The 20,426-nt window shown below is 40.0% G+C and overlaps 1 protein-coding gene across 1 annotated transcript in view; it reads left to right on the forward strand.

The window, feature by feature from the left end:
• Window positions 1-18,462, forward strand: part of CDC20B (cell division cycle 20B) — a 76,556-nt gene extending 58,094 nt beyond the window's left edge. The window contains 8 exon segments of the mRNA XM_077285098.1: window positions 4,726-4,830; window positions 11,754-11,950; window positions 15,165-15,259; window positions 15,767-15,933; window positions 15,936-15,985; window positions 16,674-16,814; window positions 17,147-17,270; window positions 18,352-18,462. Of these exon segments, the coding sequence (XP_077141213.1) occupies window positions 4,726-4,830; window positions 11,754-11,950; window positions 15,165-15,259; window positions 15,767-15,933; window positions 15,936-15,985; window positions 16,674-16,814; window positions 17,147-17,270; window positions 18,352-18,455 (983 nt within the window). The 3' untranslated portion in view covers window positions 18,456-18,462.
• The last annotated feature ends 1,964 nt before the right edge of the window (window positions 18,463-20,426 follow it).

The following is a 20,426-nucleotide window of genomic DNA, read 5'->3' on the forward strand; positions in this document are numbered from 1 at the left end:
CATACTGTTATGACCCCAATGGCAGAGGGTCTCAGAAGTTATTACCAAGTCTGCAAACACAAAAAACCAGCTCATAGGGCAGTGGTAACTAGGCTGACTGTATACCTGATCCTAGCACCACAAATAGCAGCAGCCGGGGAACGTACCTACGTTGGTTCTAGACGTCTCGCGCCAGCCGGAGAACTAACTAACCCTAGAAGGGAAAAGATAGACCTTTCTTGCCTCCAGAGAAAAGACCCCAAAAGTTGGATACAAGCCCCCAACAAATAATAACGGTGAGGTAAGAAGAAAAGACAAACGTAAGAATGAACTAGATTTTTAGCAAAGAGAGGCCCACTGACTAATAGCAGAATATAGGAAGATGACTTATACGGTCAGCAAAAACCCTATCAAAATTTCCACGCTGGATATTCAAGAACCCCCGAACCGTCTAACGGCCCGGGGGGAGAATATCAGCCCCCTAGAGCTTCCAGCAAAATCAGGAATCACATTTAGTACAAGCTGGACAAAAAATAAGAGCAATGCAAATAACCAAAAAATAAGGAAGCAGGACTTAGCTTATTTTGCAAGAACCAGGACCAGCAGACAGGAGCAAACAGAAAGGAACTGATTACAACGATGCCAGGCACCAGACTGAAAATCCAGGAAGCTTAAATAGCAACACCCCTGGACTAATGATCCAGGTGGGTACCAAGCTGGGGAAAGAACTCAAAGTGTCATGTCGCTAGTGACCACAAGAGGGAGCCAAATAATCCAATTCACAACATCGGCCCCTCCGTCTGTTCCAGACGTCCTTCTTCTATCTCTCCCTCCTGGAGACTGACTGTCTCCCTCCACTGTCTCTCTCAGACTGGATGACTCCTCTTCCAGACCAGGATACATAAAACATAAAGTCTAAGGAAGTTCCCCTGAATGTGGGTCCTGAGCTCCCCTTCCTGGCCTAGATTCAGATGTGTTGAATGTTAGTGCCTTACCTGATAGAGAGAACTCCATTGCCTCCAAGCGTGACATCACCCTCCCCGAAAGGAAGGCAACATCACTGCAACAACCGGTTACCTGGGTTGTTGCACTTGCATGGTGGCCCAGAGTTGAGACCCTGGAGAACATTGATAGTATATCCTGTATATACGACACAAAGGTCTCACGCGGCAAACCCCTTTAATATCAGGGTTGTGCTGTGTTGGTAACAGCCTGATATCAATGTTAAAATGCAGAAAATATGAAGTGCGTTTCCGCTGTTAATCAGATCTGTCCTTATCTTCTATGTCTTCTTAAGGCTTGTTATTTCTTCCTTTGCTGCATATTACAAATGCATTTTTGTTTACTCTACACTTTACAAAACTGGTATAAGAGATGGATTCATCATTGGACCCTGGACCCTCTCGAATCAGGCGGCATAAAACAATAGTTGTTTTAACCATGAGAAATTTGCTTTAAAGGGACTGTCTTATGCACTCAACCTTTGTCATTGGTCTTAGTACAACATGTAGATGCTATAGAGGAAAGTTCCCATGCCCAGGACCTCTCTATGAATGGAGATGAGCCTATGTTCCCTCCTAATTGAGCTGTCCTTGTCTTACATTATCCGCCATTAATCTGAATGGCTGCCATGTAATAAAAAATTTCAGTGGCATGTAAGGTGCACAAGACAATAGTCATGGCGAGGGGCTGCTGTGTTCCCACACCCTGGCACCCTACAAATAAACAGTGTCCCATTTCCCTTGTGCTGTGGATGTACCGTATAACACTCACGGTTTGGACGGATGCCGTAGCTTCCTCTCGATTCTGGATCCAGGAACACACATTCAATAGGAGACACTTTGTTCATTTCAAACAGTTTAACTTTACTGAGGAGTCCAAGTTCAATTGTTGCTACAGCGCAATATGTTATCGTAGTTATGGTTCCTTCAGCCTGAGCTATCCCTTTCCTCTCTGGCATCTCTGACCCTGGGATACTCCATAAGGCTTTGCAGCTTCCCCAAGTCCCGTCCTGACTTCTATAAGTGATTTCCCGCTTGGCTTTCCCTTGTGGAAAGAGATTAATGCAAGTTTCTCCATGCCTAGTTTGGGACATACGCCCCAGACGTCCCAGGAAGATCCTCTGAAGTTTGGCGCAGCTGCTCTCGTGCTGCCTGTACTCTCTAGCCGCTTGTGCCCAACAGCCCACTGGCCTTGAACTTCTGCTATCACAACTAATCACAACTAATCTCTAAGGGTGCGTGCCCACGATCAGAAATAGTTTTTGGATGCAGCTGACCTGCACACCATCCAAAACACTGAGTTCTACGTTAGAAGCACAGTGGATTGGATTTATAGAAATCCTATGCCAACTGTTCTTCTATTTACTGTTGCGTAGCCTCACCCATGATATGGGTTTATGAGCCACAGCATGGCAATTTCTGGTGCAGAGATGCTAATCTCCACAACAGAAATAATAATAATAATAATCTTTATTTTTATATAGCACTAACATATTCCGCAGCGCTTTACACACATTATCATCGCTGTCCCTGTTGGAGCTCACAATCTAAATTCCCTAACAGTATGTCTTTTTTTTGTCCACAATACAATGTATTGGATGCGGTAAATCCGCATTGTTCAATGAACACTTGCAAATTTACCTGCTTGATTAGAATCCATTGTTTTGGATGCTTTGATAATACGCTGCTTCCAATGCGCTGCTGCTTCCTGATCATGGGCACGTACCATAACACTATCTGATCTTAATCAAGAAATTCTCCCCTATAACCTTGCCCCTTCCCATTGGCTGGTCTGGTCCTAATCCTTTAACTGTTCCCAAAGCTGTGCAACTTACTTCCTGAATCTAATGTGCACACAACTACACTCTCCTTAGCTTTTATCTGATACTAACTGTATATCCTATACTATACTGGCCCTTTTAGCCCACAAAAACATTGACTACCCATGAGTCCATGGGTACAGTCCCTTTTCACCCGACACACACATCAGGTCATCCGTCTGCCACACGAGTCCGCCTGACCCTGGTCCCTCTACCATGGGGACCCCTACAAAGTGTGTCCATTTAAAAAAAAAAACACAACAGCCCATTGGCCAAATTACAACAGCTCCGACAGTCCAGGAGCTCAGTCCATGCAGTCCTGACCTGGTTCTATCTTTGGGTTTGCCCCCTTCCTCCTATCCTGGGGAAAAGTTCAAGGTAAAGCAAAGTTCATGGGGACAATGGGACTGAGTGCCCAGGGCTTTGCACACAGTCCTTTTAGTCATAAAAGGTGGTTGACCCTTTAAGGGTCTCAGTCCTGTAATGCAGTAATGCAGTAGGAGGGTGTGCAAATGTGCGCAAAACTTGGAGGGGAGAAAATCAATCACACTTCAAGCAAAACTTCGACTGGATTGGCCAGTACCTGTAGCTTTATTTAGTGCAACCAGCACAACAGCTGGGTTTGGGCCGCCAATTTAAATCGCCTGGCCCCACTCCTGAGTGTCTTTATGTTCGTGACCAACATAACCCTGCAGCTCCGTGGCCCTGCACATAGATAAAAGTGTTGCCGGAGGATGACCCATTAGAGGAGGATTCCTGGTTCTCCCTCCGAACTCTGTCTCCAGAGGATGACGGGCTTTGCCGCTTTGGAATAGCGCCATCTTGAGACCCGCGTATTGCTTCCGATGATTCAGGTCTCAGGGTTGTAGAGGCCTCCGGCCTAGTGATCGTCGGCTGGATTGCAGCTGCCGTCTGCAACGGTTCACTATTAGAACACGCACCCACCTCTCGGTTGTCCTCTGGGAGGATTAGGAAAAACAAAATCGTGTAATATCCCCTGGGCACAGCCTCCTTGATATAAGCTACCTAATCCCACTCCTGTAATGGCCTCTGGAACTGGACCGCACCGGCGTTGATGCAGACCTCATCACCGGTCGCGGCCTCCCGAATGAAGGCGTGCTCCCTGTCCGGGTTAAAATGATGGATTAGGATGCGCATCATCTGGCCGACCATGGCTCTTCCCCCTGGGTGCCGTAATTCTGCCCATGCCTCTCGTTCCAACCATTTCTTCTCCTCTACTATCCCCACTATCCACTTTGCCTGCTCAAAAGTAGGGAGAAGGGCCTCCTCGTATGCACCAGGCAGGGAGCAGAGAGAAGCCGCATGGGACAGGGGTTTCTCCGGGGGGTGTAAGAGGCTGAGTTGAACTCACAACTCTGGTTACAAAAAGCATTTTCAAGCTCTGATACTTGGAAAAGGGGGTGCTACCAGGAACTGGCCATGCAGGGTGCCCAAACTTTTGCATTGGTCCATTTTCCTTTTTGTAATTTTTAAAATGTAAAACATTACAATACATATATTTTCTGTGCCTAAAATACAAAGGAAATGTGTGATTTTTACCTTTATTCCTTTTTAGAGATCATTTCATCTTCAACTTGCTTAACTGTTCAAAATAACTGTAATTTGCTGCAGAATATTGGTAATTATGTGCCGTTTCCTACTCAGTCCGAATCATTGGACATTTAATAAGGTCAGTCGTGTCCTCTAATTCTTCCTGGACAATGAGGATCACACTGAGATTTAGTTTGGAGAAGACAATACTTTACTCATCAGATTCATAACATTACTCATATCAGATTGAGGTCAAGGCACAAAGGGAGTTTTTAGTCAAAAATGGATTATTGCTAAGGATTCATGTAATAAATGCAGAACTGACCCCTTTGTGTTCTTTTTGAATAAACCTGTAGTGTAATGTGTGTCTGTAGGTTGTCACCAAAGCAAGACTAATGTCTCGCATGAAAAATCCTCTAATGTTAGCTCATTACAACGTGAAGTGAAAATCCATGTGCCCGGACTTCGGAATGATTACTGTAAGTTCCTGTAAGTCAAACTTTATTACTACATTTTTATTATCATTGTTACATATTGATCAGCACTTGTAAAGTCACTGGAACGTAAGGATGTAGAAAAACGATAATGATTTATGATGCATTAAAATGGTCACGGGGCATTTCATATTAGAGACGCACACTTTCGTCCTTTATACACAGTGCCGTAAGCTTCCATTGTATTAGGTGATTCAGCACATATGAATAGAACAAAATCTATGTTTATTCCAAAATCGATAAAAACATCTTCATTAATGTATATTCCATAAAAAGATTAGGCAAAAGGTCTACAATATGGGAGTTATTACATGTTTCAAACCCTTGAGCTCTATGGTTCTTAGTCAACAACATAATAACGCCGTGTTTTAAAGACCTTTTGCCTAATCTTTTTATGGGATATACACTGGTGATGATGTTTTTAATAATTTTGAAATAAACATTGATTTTATCTATTCATGTGTGTTGGATCCCTTGGGATCTTCTGTGTGTGATTGATTCTCCCAAGTGCTCCTGTGCACCGTGTTTTCTGTGATTACTGGCTGATAGGAGGGTGAGCTTAATAATTTTTCTCCACAGTGCCATGGGGTGAATGTACTATATATACAGTACAGACCAAAAGTTTGGACACACCTTCTCATTTAAAGATTTTTCTGTATTTTCATGACTTTGAAAATTGTACATTCACACTGAAGGCATCAAAACTATGAATTAACACATGTATAATTATATACTTAACAAAAAAGTGTGAAACAACTGAAAATATGTCTTATATTCTAGGTTCTTCAAAGTAGCCACCTTTTGCTTTGATGACTGCTTTGCACACTCTTGGCATTCTCTTGATGAACTTCAAGAGGTAGTCACCAGGAATGGTTTTCACTTCACAGGTGTGCCCTGTCAGGTTTAGTAAGTGGGATTTCTTGCCTTATAAATGGGGTTGGGACCATCAGTTGTGTTGTGCAGAAGTCTGGTGGATACACAGCTGATAGTCCTACTGAATAGACTGTTAGAATTTGTATTATGGCAAGAAAAAAGCAGCTAAGTAAAGAAAAACGAGTGGCCATCATTACCATATATATAAATAAATATATATATATATATATATATATATATATATATATATAATTCCACAATTCATAGTTTTGATGGCTTCAGTGTGAATGTACAATTTTCATAGTCCTGAAAATACAGAAAAATCTTTAAATGAGATATGTCCAAACTTTTGGTCTGTACTGTATACTACTATTAATGAGAGTTAATTAAAAAGAAAAGTCTCAATAGAGTACTATAGTTAATTAATTCAACATAAGTCTCCTCTGATCCCAGGGCACTTCACAGCAATATCACAGCTAATCTCACATAATTATACGCGAGAAGAAGAAGAGATCCCAAATAACAATTAAAACCAATATTTATTAATAATAATTTAAAAATATCATAAAAAAGCAAAGAATACCGTAGGGGACACCTCCGTACAAGGATTTATGTATTTATACACTTTATACAATATATAGTTGGTACTAAAGAATAGCTTCACTGCATTAAGAAAAGTGCCCACAAACAATCAACAGATCAATCAGGACCTAGTTCCAAACAGTAATGTCCACAACAAGGCGGTTTTGCATCAATTGGTCACATGATATAGCCAGCATACAATGCCCAAACAATGCTATAATAACCTATAAGAAGGTAATATTACACAGTGCGGTAGCCTATGTTTACTCTGGCAAAAAATGCTGATAAACAACTCTGTGACCCCAATAGCCACCGCAAGTGGACCGGTGTGAAAGCAAAATACCATACAATGCAGTAAGAGATATATTACCTTGTGCTTATGGTGTCCCCTCACCCTGACGAGTGTTTCACCTCCTGCTTCTTCACGCCCCCGGAAGAAGCAGGCGGCAAAACGCGCATCGGGGTGAGGGGACGCCAGGACCATCCACACCACTGGTAACTATTGACCCTTCATATTCTACCATATTCCTTTATATTATATTATTATCATGACTAAGTACGAGGTAAAGCAATTGGCGTGTGCATTCTATGGGGACTATGTAATTATCCGCAGAGATACGTCCCCCACGTCTCTGGTTGTTTAGATTGATATTTGGATATAGGGTTGCTAATAGATTTTCTGTTGGCACTTTGAGCTGGATCATATGGTTGGAAACTATCTATTTGTGAATACAGAGAATTGTTTGTATATTTTTTCATATTTTTTCTGATTTATTTTGCAGGGTACAATTTTCATTAAGGTCTGTTATATGCATAATTATGTAATTCTAACTAATATTACATACCATCTATTAGTGGACATAAGGAATTGTTTGTATTTTTTGATGATTCCTGTGGGGAATAACGGCATTTTGCTTTTTTAATTTTTTTTTATGGTTGTGTATTGTCTTTATGGCTTGATTAATAAAAATTTGAATTTGATTTATATATGATTGAGATCTCTTCTTTGTCCCATACATGGATTGATGTGGGATATGTGGTTACATATTGTATAAAGTGTATAAATACACATATCCTTGTACGGAGGTGTCCCCTACGGTATTCTTTGATTTTTATGATATTTTTAAATAATTATTAATAAATATTGGTTTTAATTGTTATTTGGGATCTCTTCTTCTTCTCGCGTATAATTATGTGAGATTAGTTGTGAGAGTACTATAGTTCCCAACATGAAATCTCCGGAGTGCTTCAGAACCAGAAATAAGTTTAAAGGTATTTTCAGATCATAAATGGGTAAAATGTCAAAGTGTTTGTAAAAACAAGCATCTTAATAATTTACTTATTATTAAAGGGAACCTGTCAGCAAATATTTGGGCCCCAAAGTAACGTCATTCTAGGAAAGTACCTGTACCAAGTTCTCAAATCAATGGGAGATTTCAACTATCCAGACATTTGTTGGGAATCTCTCTCAGGCAAAAGTAAAAGTTCCCCAAATTCTTATCCTTTCTTGCTGACAATTTTATCTTCCAAAAGGTAGAGGAGAAAACAAGGTGGATCTTCTACCTTGGATCTAATCCTTCTAAATAGAGAGGAAATGATTGAGGAGGTAAAGGCCCCGTCTCACATAGCGATTTACCAACGATCACGACCAGCGATACGACCTGGCCGTGATCGTTGGTAAGTCGTTGTGTGGTCGCTGGGGAGCTGTCACACAGACAGCTCTCTCCAGCGACCAACGATCAGGGGAACGACTTCGGCATCGTTGAAACTGTCTTCAACGATGCCGAAGTCCCCCTGCAGCACCCGGGTAACCAGGGTAAACATCGGGTTACTAAGCGCAGGGCCGCGCTTAGTAACCCGATGTTTACCCTGGTTACCAGCGTAAATGTAAAAAAAACCAAACAGTACATACTCACCATCTGATGTCCGTCAGGTCCCTTGCCGTCTGCTTCCTGCTCTGACTGAGTGCCTCCGTACAGTGAGAGCAGATCACAGCGGTGACGTCACTGCTCTGCTCTCACTGTACGGCCGGATCTCAGTCAGAGCAGGAAGCAGACGGCAAGGGACCTGACGGACATCAGATGGTGAGTATGTACTGTTTGTTTTTTTTACATTTACGCTGGTAACCAGGGTAAACATCGGGTTACTAAGCGCGGCCCTGCGCTTAGTAACCCGATGTTTACCCTAGTTACCAGTGAAGACATCGCTGGATCGGTGTCACACACACCGATTCAGCGATGTCAGCGGGACCTCAACGACCAAAAAAAGGTCCAGGCCATTCCGACACGACCAGCGATCTCACAGCAGGGGCCTGATCGCTGGTACGTGTCACACATAGCGAGATCGCTACTGAGGTCGCTGTTGCGTCACAAAACTTGTGACTCAGCAGCGATCTCGCTAGCGATCTCGCTATGTGAGACGGGGCCTTAAGAGTGGCTGGGTCCCTAGGATGCAGCTATCATAGAATTTTAGATAACTAGAGGACTCAGGAAGAGGATAGGAGGGATCCATTGGCTGAATGTCCTTAAGGACAGAAATGTCCAGGAAAAATGGGAAATTTTGAAAAATTAGATTCTCAAAGTACAATCGTTAGCAATCTCGAAAAGAGGGAGGAAGAATAGGAAGCATTTAAAGAAACCAGGATGGATGAACACAGAACTTAATCACGTGCTAAAAAAGAAGAAAGAAATGTTTATCAAATGGAAAGAGGGAGGCATATCTAAAGAAGATTATAATGCAGTCTGCAGAACCTGCAGAGCATGAATCAGATTATCTAAAGCTGATAATGAATTAATGCTTGCAAGAGACATCAAAAGGATTTTGGGGGTATGTCAAAAGAAAAAGAAAAGTCAGAGATGCTACAGGATTTTTACAGGATGAAAATGGTGAAGTGGTAAAAATGATGTTGAGAAGACCAAACTTTTAAATTCCTACTTTGCATCTGTTTTCTTTGAGAAAGTAAATGTACTATCAACTGATCTTCACTGTACTATTGAAGGAATAGAAGAATCCACACTATTTATAAACAGTGAGATAGTGAGGAAACACTAAGCTAACATAAATGAATTCAAGTCTCCACATCCAGATAAATTACATCCTAAGGTACTGAAGGAGACAGCAGAGGAAATTATTGAACCACTCTCCATAATCTGTGAAAATTTCTGGAGAACAGGAAAAGTCCCAGAAGATTGGAGAAGAGCATGTATTTTCAAAAAGGGGAAGAGGGGGACCCAGGCAACTATAGGCCTGTGATCCTGACTTCTATACCAGGAAAGATCTTTGAACAAATTATTAAACAACATGTATGCAAGTACCTGAACGAGAATTAAGTGATTAACCAGAGCCAGCATGGTTTCGTAATTAATAAGTCAAGTCAGACTAACTTACATTTCCCTCTATGACAAAATCACTGACTCGGTGGCTCAGGGAAACGTGATAGATATAGTTTAGCTTGACTTCGGCAAAGTATTTGACAAAGTATCTCACACCATCCTTATTGAAAAAATGACCAAGTATGGAATGGACAAAGCAACTATTAGATGAATTCATAACTGGCTTAGTGATCGGACCCAAAGAGTGGTCATAAATGACTGCACATCCAGTTGGAAAAGTGAACCAAGTGGGGTACCACAGGGCTCTCTCCTGGCCCCAGTGTTGTTCAACATCTTTGTCAATGATTAAGATGAAGGAATTGAGGGTAAATTGATTAAATTTGCTGATGACACAAAGCTAGGAGGGATAGCTAATACTAGAAGAGAGAGAGAGAGAGGATTCAAAAATATATAGACAAACTGGAACTGTGAGCAGCAACTAACTGAATGGTTATTAATAGGGAGAAATGCAAACCTCTACATCTCAGCAAGAAAAATGAAAACAGCAAATACTGAATGGGAATAGGACTAAGCAACAGAACATGTGAAAAACACAATTCTGGGTTGCATTAACAGAAGCATACGTTCTAGATCACATGAAGTAATTATCTCTCTCAATGTCCTATGAAGAACGGTTAAAGGATTTAGGAATGTTTAGCTTGCAATCGAGAACACTGAGAGGAGACTTAACAGCTGTATACAAATATCTCAATGGCTCTTACACTGTAGAGGGATCAGCTTTGTTCTCATTTGCACAAGGAAAGACTAGAAGCAATGGGATGAAACTGAATGGGAGGAGACACAGATTAGATATTAGAAAAAACCTTTTGACAGTGTTGACAGTGCCGGTGATCAATGAGTGGCACAGGCTGCCACAACAGGTGGTGAGTTCTCCTTCAATGGAAGTCTTTAGAGGCTGGACAGACATCTGTCTTGGATGATTTAGTGAATCCTGCATTGAGCAAGGGGTTGGACCAGATGACCCAGGAGGTCCCTTCCAACTATACCATTCTATGATTCTATTATTCTATGATGATTTCTTCCATACCTTTATGTTATTGGTCCTTGTCTCTGTTGTATTGTAGTCCATCAGAGTGCCTGGCCAGCACATACAGCTCTACGAGCTTTCCACCACTTTCTACTCCTGGTGCCGGCCTCTTGCCAATGATTAACAAGTCACTATTTTTTTCTGTGACTTGCTTGCCCAGCCTAGAGCTTGCGCAGGTGGGTCATTCCCAGGAGGAATGAGTAGCACCCTAATGAAGTCGCGAGAACCAGACTATCCTTTTGCGCATGTTCCACCCCAGGGAATGACAATGTCTGTGCAAGATTTCGACTGGGAGAGCAGGTCACAGATAATAGTGACCTGTCAATCACTGGCAGGAGGCTGAGGCTGGGAGGAGAAAGAGTGCCAGACAGCTGTAAGTGCAGTGCCAAGGCCCCTGAACTTGCAAGCTTATCTGCATCAGAATTTGTCAATGGATTATGAGACAACTGAGACACGGACCTACTGTATACCTGAGCTTTGGATCTCTGGAGCTCCTCCAGAGAGACCATTAGCCTCCTGGCTGCTTCTCTAATTAATGCTCTTGCTTGAGATGTTAGTTTAGGCGGACGGCCATGTCTTTGTAGGTTTGTAGTTGTGCCATTCTTGTTTCATTTGTGAATGATAGATTGAACAGTGCTCCATGAGATGTACAGAGCTTGGCCTATTTTTTTATAACTTTACCCTGCTTTACTCTTCTCAAACAAACCTCTGAGGCCTTCTCAGAACAGCTGTAGTTATGCTGAGAATAAATTACACACTGGTGGACTCAAGTTACTAATTATGTGACTTCTGGAGGCAATTGGTCACTCAGGATTTTATTTAGGGGTATCAGACTACAGGTGGCTGAATACAAATACAAGTCACAATTTTTAGATTTATATTTTTATAATAATCAGAAAACCATGTTGGTATATCAGATAAAATCCCAATAAAACACATTTAAGTTTGTGGGCCTAATGTAATGTACTTTTTCAAGGCACTGTATACTGTAATGTGACCCCATTAACATTCAGTATATCTTTTTTTGCTTTCAGATCTAAACCTGTTGGACTGGAATTCAGAAAATCTTGTTGCTTTAGGTCTTAAATCAGCTGTGTATATTTGGAATTCGGAAAACAATAAATTAGCTCAAACAATTCCTCTACATTCCCAATCTACATATGTTTCATCGGTATCGTGGATAAGTACCGGATCATGTTTGGCAGTTGGCACAAGCAATGGAGAAGTCCAGGTATCTTTTATTCCTTAACAGGAGTTTGGGCATGAATGTAAAAGTTTAAGTCATTTTCTAATTCCCTGGAGCTTTCATTGTAAATCTAAGTGTCCTCCTGACATCTAATGGTCCAATAATATGGAAAATTTCCATAAGCCATTCATAGATTTATTTTATTTGGATGAGCTTAAGCATATATCATGTATATGGCTCTGTTACGACGCCATGCCTGTGTAAGTTTAAAACCATGGATTGGATCAGATTTCATTCTAGGTACGTACAGAAGTCTTTCTGATCTCAAAGGTCAGTACCTGACCTAAATCTGCAGAATGTGTGGTCTCTGGAAGCTTTTTTTCTTTTGGTGGCCCCATGTTTAATCCATGGTAGTGATGCGGATGCTTGGAAATAGATGAGTGGAGCCCACAGGACATAAAAATGGCACAAAGGTTTTGCACCTTATCTAGCAATCATTTGGCTCACAGTGGTTCTATCATTGTTAGGTGGAATATCCTAGTGACAGGTGTAGATTTATGGAGCATTTGCAGGAGCTGAGCTAGGTTCCTGCATGACAGGTGCTGGACGTTTTATGTTTTGTTTCAGGCAGTATAAAACAGAAGTGATCAGAGTTAGCTCTGATTGCTGATATTTAATCACTTAAATGCTGTTGTCAATCTCAGACAGCAGCATTTAAGTGGAATGATTGTGTTAGGCCATGTGCACACGTTCAGTATTTTTCACGTTTTTTTTTGCGTTTTTTCGCTATAAAAACGTGATAAAAACGCGAAAAAAAGCTAACATGTGCCTCCCATTATTTTCAGTGTATTCCGCATTTTTTGTGCAAATGTAGCCTTTTTTTCCGCGAAAAAATCGCATTGCGGAAAAAAAAGCAACATGTTCATTAAAATGCGGAATTGCAGGGGATTCCGCACACCTAGGAGTGCATTGATCTGCTTACTTCCCGCACGGGGCTGTGCACACCATGCGGGAAGTAAGCAGATTATGTGCGGTTGGTACCCAGAGACTCTCCTCCACGGACTGGGCACCATATAATTGGTAAAAAAAAATAATTAAAATAAAAATAAAAAATAGTCCTATACTCACCTTCGATGTCTTCCTGCCTCTCACCGCTGCATGCTGCCGCTTCAGTTTCTATAGCTGGTGTGCGGTGAAGGACCTGCGATGACGTCACTGTCTTGTGATTGGTCGAGACCGGTCATGTGACCGCTCACGTGACCGCGACGTCATGGAAGGTCCTGAACCACAACGGCATCTATAGGAACGGACGCCTGCAGGTGAGTATAACCATTTTTTTTTTTTTTAATTATTTTTAAACATTCTATCTTTTACTATAGATGCTGCATAGGCAGCATCTATAGTAAAAAGATGGTCACACTTGTCAAACGCTATGTTTGACAAGTGTGACCAACCTGTCAGTCAGTTTTCCAAGCGATGCTACAGATCGCTTGGAAAACTTTAGCATTCTGCAAGCTAATTACGCTTTCAGAATGCTAAAAAACGCGAAAAAAACGGAAAAAAAACGCAAAAAAAAAATGCGGATATTTTGCAGAAAATTTCCGGTTTTCTTCAGGAAATTTCTGCAAGAAATCCGGACGTGTGCACATACCCTAACTGTTCGTTGTTGTGCCCATAGACCCCCAACGTCACCATCTGTTTGTACTCACATAGAAGGTAGCCATTTCTTCCATATACTACAATACTGTAGCTGACTAAGTGGATGAACTAAAAATGAAGAAAAAAAAATATTTTTAATAAATAAAAAAAATAAAAATATATACAAAAGTTTAAATCCCTCCTTTTTATGGTTTAAAAATAATAATAAAAAAATAAAATAAAACATATTTGCTATTGCCAAGTCCATAAACATACAATCTGTTAAAATATAAAATTAATTAATCTGAGGACACAAACTGAAAGATTTTGTTTACAAAATTCAGAATTTTTTTATTCGCTACTATATATAAAAACTGTACGAGTTTGATATTGACGTAATTGTACTGACCTATAGAATCACATTACCTGATAATTTTTACTTCACAATGAACGCCATTAAAACAAAAACCAGAAAGCACACCCTTTTACAACTTTTAACCCCATCTGGACTTTTTTCACTGTATTATCAATACTTTATATGGTAAAGTGAATTGTATCACTAAACTACAGCTCAGCTTGCAAAAAAAACAACATTTGGCTATGTTCATTAAAGAGTAAAAAAGTTATGGCTCTTGGAAGAAGGGGAGACAAAAAATGAAAGATCAAAAAGGAACGACTCCCAGTCATGAAGGGTTAATATTCAGATGATGCAGGGAACCATGTGCATCCTCCATTAAGGGTACAGTCATACGGACACATTAATCGGACATAGATTGGAATGCAATACATGGACTGGCCAATGACTCTTCCGAGTGTAACAGCTCAATGTATTTCTATACAGCTTTCACACTATGGTGGGTAGAGCCAATGGCCAGTCCGAGCGCTGCGTTTTAGTCTACGTTATTGATATTTTGCAAACTATTGTGCAATGGCGGGGTCTCATAAGTCTTCACTTATGCAATGAAGAAAAAAATGCATGGATTTAAAGGGAATCTGACAGCTTCCCATGTGCCCTAAACTGCCTTTATGTCTTTATTCCACCATATATAGATTGAAACAAGCTCATTTTGGTAACTTCTTGCTTAGTAAATCTCCCTAAACTTGTTTTTTTTATTTGGCCAGGTATATGCTAATCAGTGTATGAGTGCTCGTGAGGACTTTCTGCTCCCCCATATTAATTGTAACACTAATCATGTTATCACCCTCCTATACAAGACTGGCGTCACCACCAACTCTTTTTAGTATCTATGCCTCCCTGACAATGCGCAGTAAGTCTGATGTACGCTCCCTAGGCCCAAGGTTTGGCCTTTTTACCCTTTTATTTAGTGCTACTTTTTATTGTGTTTACCAAGGGGGTGTTGCTCATAAAAATTAGCATTAACTAAAAAGGCAAGTGCCTCTGGAACTGTATGGTGCATTTAAAAAAAGAAACACAATAAAAAATCAATAAAAAATAACAATAAATATATTGCAATACTATGGGGAGCAAAGACTGGCATCTTTTTACCTGGTGGCAGGTTCTTTTTAAATTGTGAAACAACTAGACCAAATTTATGGTTAAATATTAAAAATAATTATAATCTGGGCGAACAATGAAATAACAGATTTCTTATCTTTTTAGCTCTGGGACATTGAAACACAGAAGAGACTCAGGAACATGCTGGGACACATGTCTGTGGTGGGAGCTATAAGTTGGAATCAACACATTGTAAGTAGGTAAGAAGAGGAACACAATTCACTGTACAAGAAAGGGGTCTTAGAAAGAAACTTCTGGTTTTCTTAAATAACATTTTATAAATATCCACAGAAAAGGAGTGTAATGTAAGCAATGGGTATGTGCATGATAAAGCATAGAAGGACCTCTGGTGTGCTATAGCTATTTGATAAAATATGGTCCCCTCTTTGTGCCAACTTTCCACTCTCTTCACATCTACTTCTAGGTGATTTAGCAGTAGTGTGACATTCTTCCATGGAAGGTTTGCTGTTGACTCCATGTTTCTGACCTCGAGGATCAAGGGCTGTTGCATAGTCAACTCAGTCCAAGACCACATTAACCTAAAGATTCCCCATAAGCTATAATTAATAGCATACTGTAAATGCTATTAAATCCTCACTTGTAAAGCGCCATGGAATAAATGGCGCTATAACAATAAATAATAATAATAATATAACAATAAATAATAATGCTACAATAAAAACCTAATGATAATTCATATTGTCCAGTGGGTCCAGGCTTGGTCATATACACCATCATGATGTCCGCATGGAAGAACACCACACTGGAACTTTACTTCACAAGCAAGGCATTTGTAGTCTCAAGTGGTCACCGTCAGAAAAGCACTTGGCTAGTGGATCAAGTGATGGGCTGCTTAATATCTGGCCATAGGATCCTCCAAGATTAGCACACCGCTACAGAGCATGATTCACCCCACCGCGGTCAAGGTGAGACATTTCAGTATGAAGTAATACTAGGATTCTGTTATGTTTTACAAACAGTTCTGCGCTCCATTTTTAAAACTGGACAGCAAAAAGAGAAAGCGAAAGAGCGAGGTGTTACCTACTCATCTGCTGATGCTCCGGTACTCTCCACTACTATACTCTCCGCTAGTTCCCTATATATCACTTGAATCTTTGAATTAGTATTCACAGGCTAGTCCTCTGATTTTCAATCTGCTTCGGCACTGAAGTAGTACACCACAACCAGGTTAGGCCTATCTCTGTCCGTATGTGGAATGAGCTGTATGCTCTGACCTCCTATCCTTACACTGTACAAGCATAAAATGGCATTCCTTGGTCACCTCCATCTTTTATACTGGCAGTGATACCCCCGATTGGCTTCCCTAGATCATAATGCGATAGCTGTAGGGAATAATGGGTAAACCCAAATGGCCAAGCCTGACGTCATTAGCTCACTCTCTGAGTCTTTCACCATTGTATGAAATGTCGGCGGGGTTTTTTTTCCAGGAGCAATGCACGCAAATTGTATCACAAAGTGTTCAAATTCACAGGGACCATCAAGTTTTAGGAAATCTGACTCAAATGTATTGATCTGCTCACCTGTACTAGTAGTCAATATCTAAGATTTATTATGCCATATTGTTACACGTTGTTTTGGTTTATCTTCTTCCAGGCAATGAACTGGTGTCCATGGCTTTCAGACACTCTTGCTGTAGGAGGTGGAATGAGCGATGGTCACATACGTATTTGGGATACGACTAATGGAAAAATTAGAAACTCTACAAACACAAACCCACGAGTAAATAAGTCACACGTAAGAGTTGTATGCCCTTACCTGAAAAGAAGATCCATAAGTTGTTTCTTTAGAGTGTACAGTACCTGTCATTTCTTGCTTATGCCTTAATTTATTATACGGTGGAATATGCACTGTGCAGAAAGCTAAGAAGTTCTTGTGCAGCCCAAAAAAAAGTTTCACCAGCACCCATCTAACTTATTTTTATTGAACATTAATAAGTGATGGCCACTGAAGTATATATCTAGTATGAAAACAGGTACTGTATGTGAAGAACCCATTCCGTTCTTAAAATTTAGGGATTCTTTATTATACTTAATTCTATTCTTTTTGCATTGTTCAACATTTTTCAGGATCAGATCTGTTCAATCCTTTGGCTACCAGATACGAGAGAACTTATCACTGGTCATGGATCTTTGAGAAATCAAATGACTGTTTGGCAATACCCATCTTTGCTGAAAGATAATGATGTTTATGGTGAGTAAAACATATGGTAAGCACTTTTATTAAACCTAGGACAAGCCTTTTTACGAGAGATAACGCTGAGCTAACATCACTTTCTGCTAACTACATAATAAGCATGCATATTTTCCCAAGTGGGCATGTAGATTTTGATGGGGATACGACAATAGGCTGCTGCCAGACAAACTATAAGTGGGAGGACAGTTGAAATCCAGCAAGACTAATCCCTTTATTCCCATCAATATTTGCCATAATGAACAGTCAGGAGGCCTCAATAACTCATAAGATCATCAGCCAAGCCTGAACAATTGGTAGGTTTGTATGACTTTCATCTCAAATGTATGGCTACCTAAAATATACTCTACATTTGGTTGACTTTAAAACTCATGATATACAGTAGCCTGGTTTTAGGAGTGGTGATGAGAAGGTTGTACTCGACTCAGTATCTTGGCCAACCTAATGAGTCAGATCAAACAGTTGCTTTAATTAGGTGTCGCTTATTCATACTTATCAAATTTCAAGGATTGGTATCCACTAAAATATTGGTTATGCTCCTTGATTATTACACTCAAAAATCTTTCCTTGTGACTACTCACCCCATGTTCCAGATCACGGTCCCTCTATGTCTCCCTCACCAACAGCATCATGTGCCAATAACCTTATGAAAGTGTTTTTTCCTAGAGGAGTTGTCAACTCTTCCTCGAGTCCACAAAGTCTACACTATTTCCAAGAACCTCCCAGACATTGTAGACGAGATGACAAGTATAGGTTTATTCACATAGAGCTTCCAGCCTGGTTACGATAGGCAATGCCAGCGAGTGGGAGTTGAGTTCTGATATGAAGAAATATACTTTGGGATGGCAGGCAAGAGAAGATAATTCTGTTTCGTTAGTAGCCAGATGGCCTACGGCTTATTTTTTAGATGTTTTTCTGATTCCCTTATGCATGTAAGAAGACAGTAAAGCTGGAAGAAGCAAGTTTAAAATAAAATGCTTTCTTCAAATGTCTGCCTGAAAATAATATACAGTATGGTTTGTAAATGATATTGGGTGTATTTATGGTTCTGACATGATGGATGGTAGTTGTATATTTACAGGGCATGGAGGAAGAGTCCTGCATCTTGCATTAAGTCGAGATCAAAAGAGAATGTTTTCAGCATCAGCAAATGAAACATCTTTTATATGGAAATATAACAAGTAACAAGTAAAGACTAAAAATAACATAACAATAACTTTACTAGAGCAATCTACATTTTAGCTCATACTCTATATAATGCAAAAATATATGTGAGGTGTGTCAAGGAACTTATTGTATGTCTCTTAACCGAAACACCCCAATACTGGACTGGCATCAGAACGCATCGTTAGCCAATGTCAACCCCTTGCCTACCATAAGAAATGATTCTGAGGACCCAATGAGGATAGCCAAAGGTCTCTTACTTAACGGAGAGTGCATAAAAAAATTTGATGTGTGAGTGATTTTTATTTTAAGTTGAAAGAACTTTTTGTAAATCATTGTAATTGTAATTAGCTTGATACCGTAATTACATTTCACTAATTTTAAATTTTTTAATTAGAACCCCCAACTATAGACATATTTATATTAATTATAATGTTTATTACTCATTGTTACGTGTTTCACGTGTCTGATTTTTGGATATGTTGTCTAGAGAAAAAAGGCAAAAATTAGTATGACCCCCCCCTTGCATGCTCACTTCAAATGGAACCTGTCAGCTGATTCCTGATGCTCAAACTATGGGCAGTATAAATCAGTTACCGGTGACACAATTGCAGGTATATGTTTTCTGAAATGTTCCATAGAGAAAATATACTTTAAAGATCCTACCTGACTAGTCTTTCTCCTATCTGGCTTTTTCAAGTGATGCAGTAATTGATTGATAGGTAGCCTCTTCTCCAGCTATTGTCCCTGGCCAGAACCTTAAAGGGAGTCTGCCACCAGGTTTTTGCTATGTAATCTAAGAGCACCAAGCTGTAGTGGCAACAAATCTGATTTCAGTGATGTGTCCCTTACTGGGCTGTATTATTTTTTTTTAGTAAAATCCGTGTTTTGTCAGCAGGTGATTATCACTACAAGACAAACTGCTTTGTGTCTTCTAGTCAAACCACATGGTCGGGGTTATACAGCGCTCAGCATTTAGACCACTGCTAGATCTGCAGCAGAGAAAACTGCGATTCTATCACAACTGCTGCACAGAATAAGCCGAGTGGTACAGTGGCTTGCGAAATTATTCACCCTCTTGGCTTTTTAACTATTTTTTTACATTACAATCTGAGTTTAAATATTTTTATAAACCGATTTGTGTGATGCATCAGCGCTAAATAGTCTAAGTTGGGGTTGCATTGACAATCCAACACAATGGGCAGCACTTTGAACACATTTTATAAGTGGTCATAAACTTGTAAAATACCTGAAAGAATAAAGTTACGTTAACACCAAGCACACCATTGTTTTTCTTGAGAAATTCTCAATAAGTTTGATGTGTCACATGACCCTCTTCCCTTTGGAAAAAATAAAGATGGATCCAAAATGGCCGACTTCAAAATGGCCGCCATGGTCACCACCCATCATGAAAAGTTTTCCCCCTCCCATATACTAATGTGCCACAAACAGGAAGTCGATATCACCAACCACTCCCATTTTATTTAGGTGTATCCATATAAATGACCCACCCTGTATATTAATATGGATAGGAATCAGTATCAGAGGAGCAAAAGTGACAAGATAGACCAAATCATTATGATAGCTATTGTCTTCTGCTTGTATATTCACCCATTTTGCCATACTCTATAAAATGATGCTCATGTTTAGCTACATAACAAGGTAGAGGTGTAATTGTACACCTACCTTAGAAAAAGCTGATACTGAGGAATGATAGACAGACTAATATAACAGTTTTAAAGTCTTCCAGAGTTTCCTCTCCCAAAAAAACTAAACAAAACAGTAAGAAAAAAAGGGACAGTTGTAAGATAAAACTGTAATATATGCACTTATCCTGGGTTCACATATCTAGCCAAACTTATGCAGTAAAAATTACTGATAGCTATTGCAAGACTTTGATGCATAAAGTTTACTGAAAAATGATTGATAATTTATTTTATGTTATTTATTAGTGCCTGTTATTTATTTCTATTTTTCACTTGATTTTGTAAT

This window comes from Ranitomeya variabilis, chromosome 1 (assembly GCF_051348905.1).
Source record: "Ranitomeya variabilis isolate aRanVar5 chromosome 1, aRanVar5.hap1, whole genome shotgun sequence".
Classification (NCBI taxonomy): Eukaryota; Metazoa; Chordata; class Amphibia; order Anura; family Dendrobatidae; genus Ranitomeya; species Ranitomeya variabilis.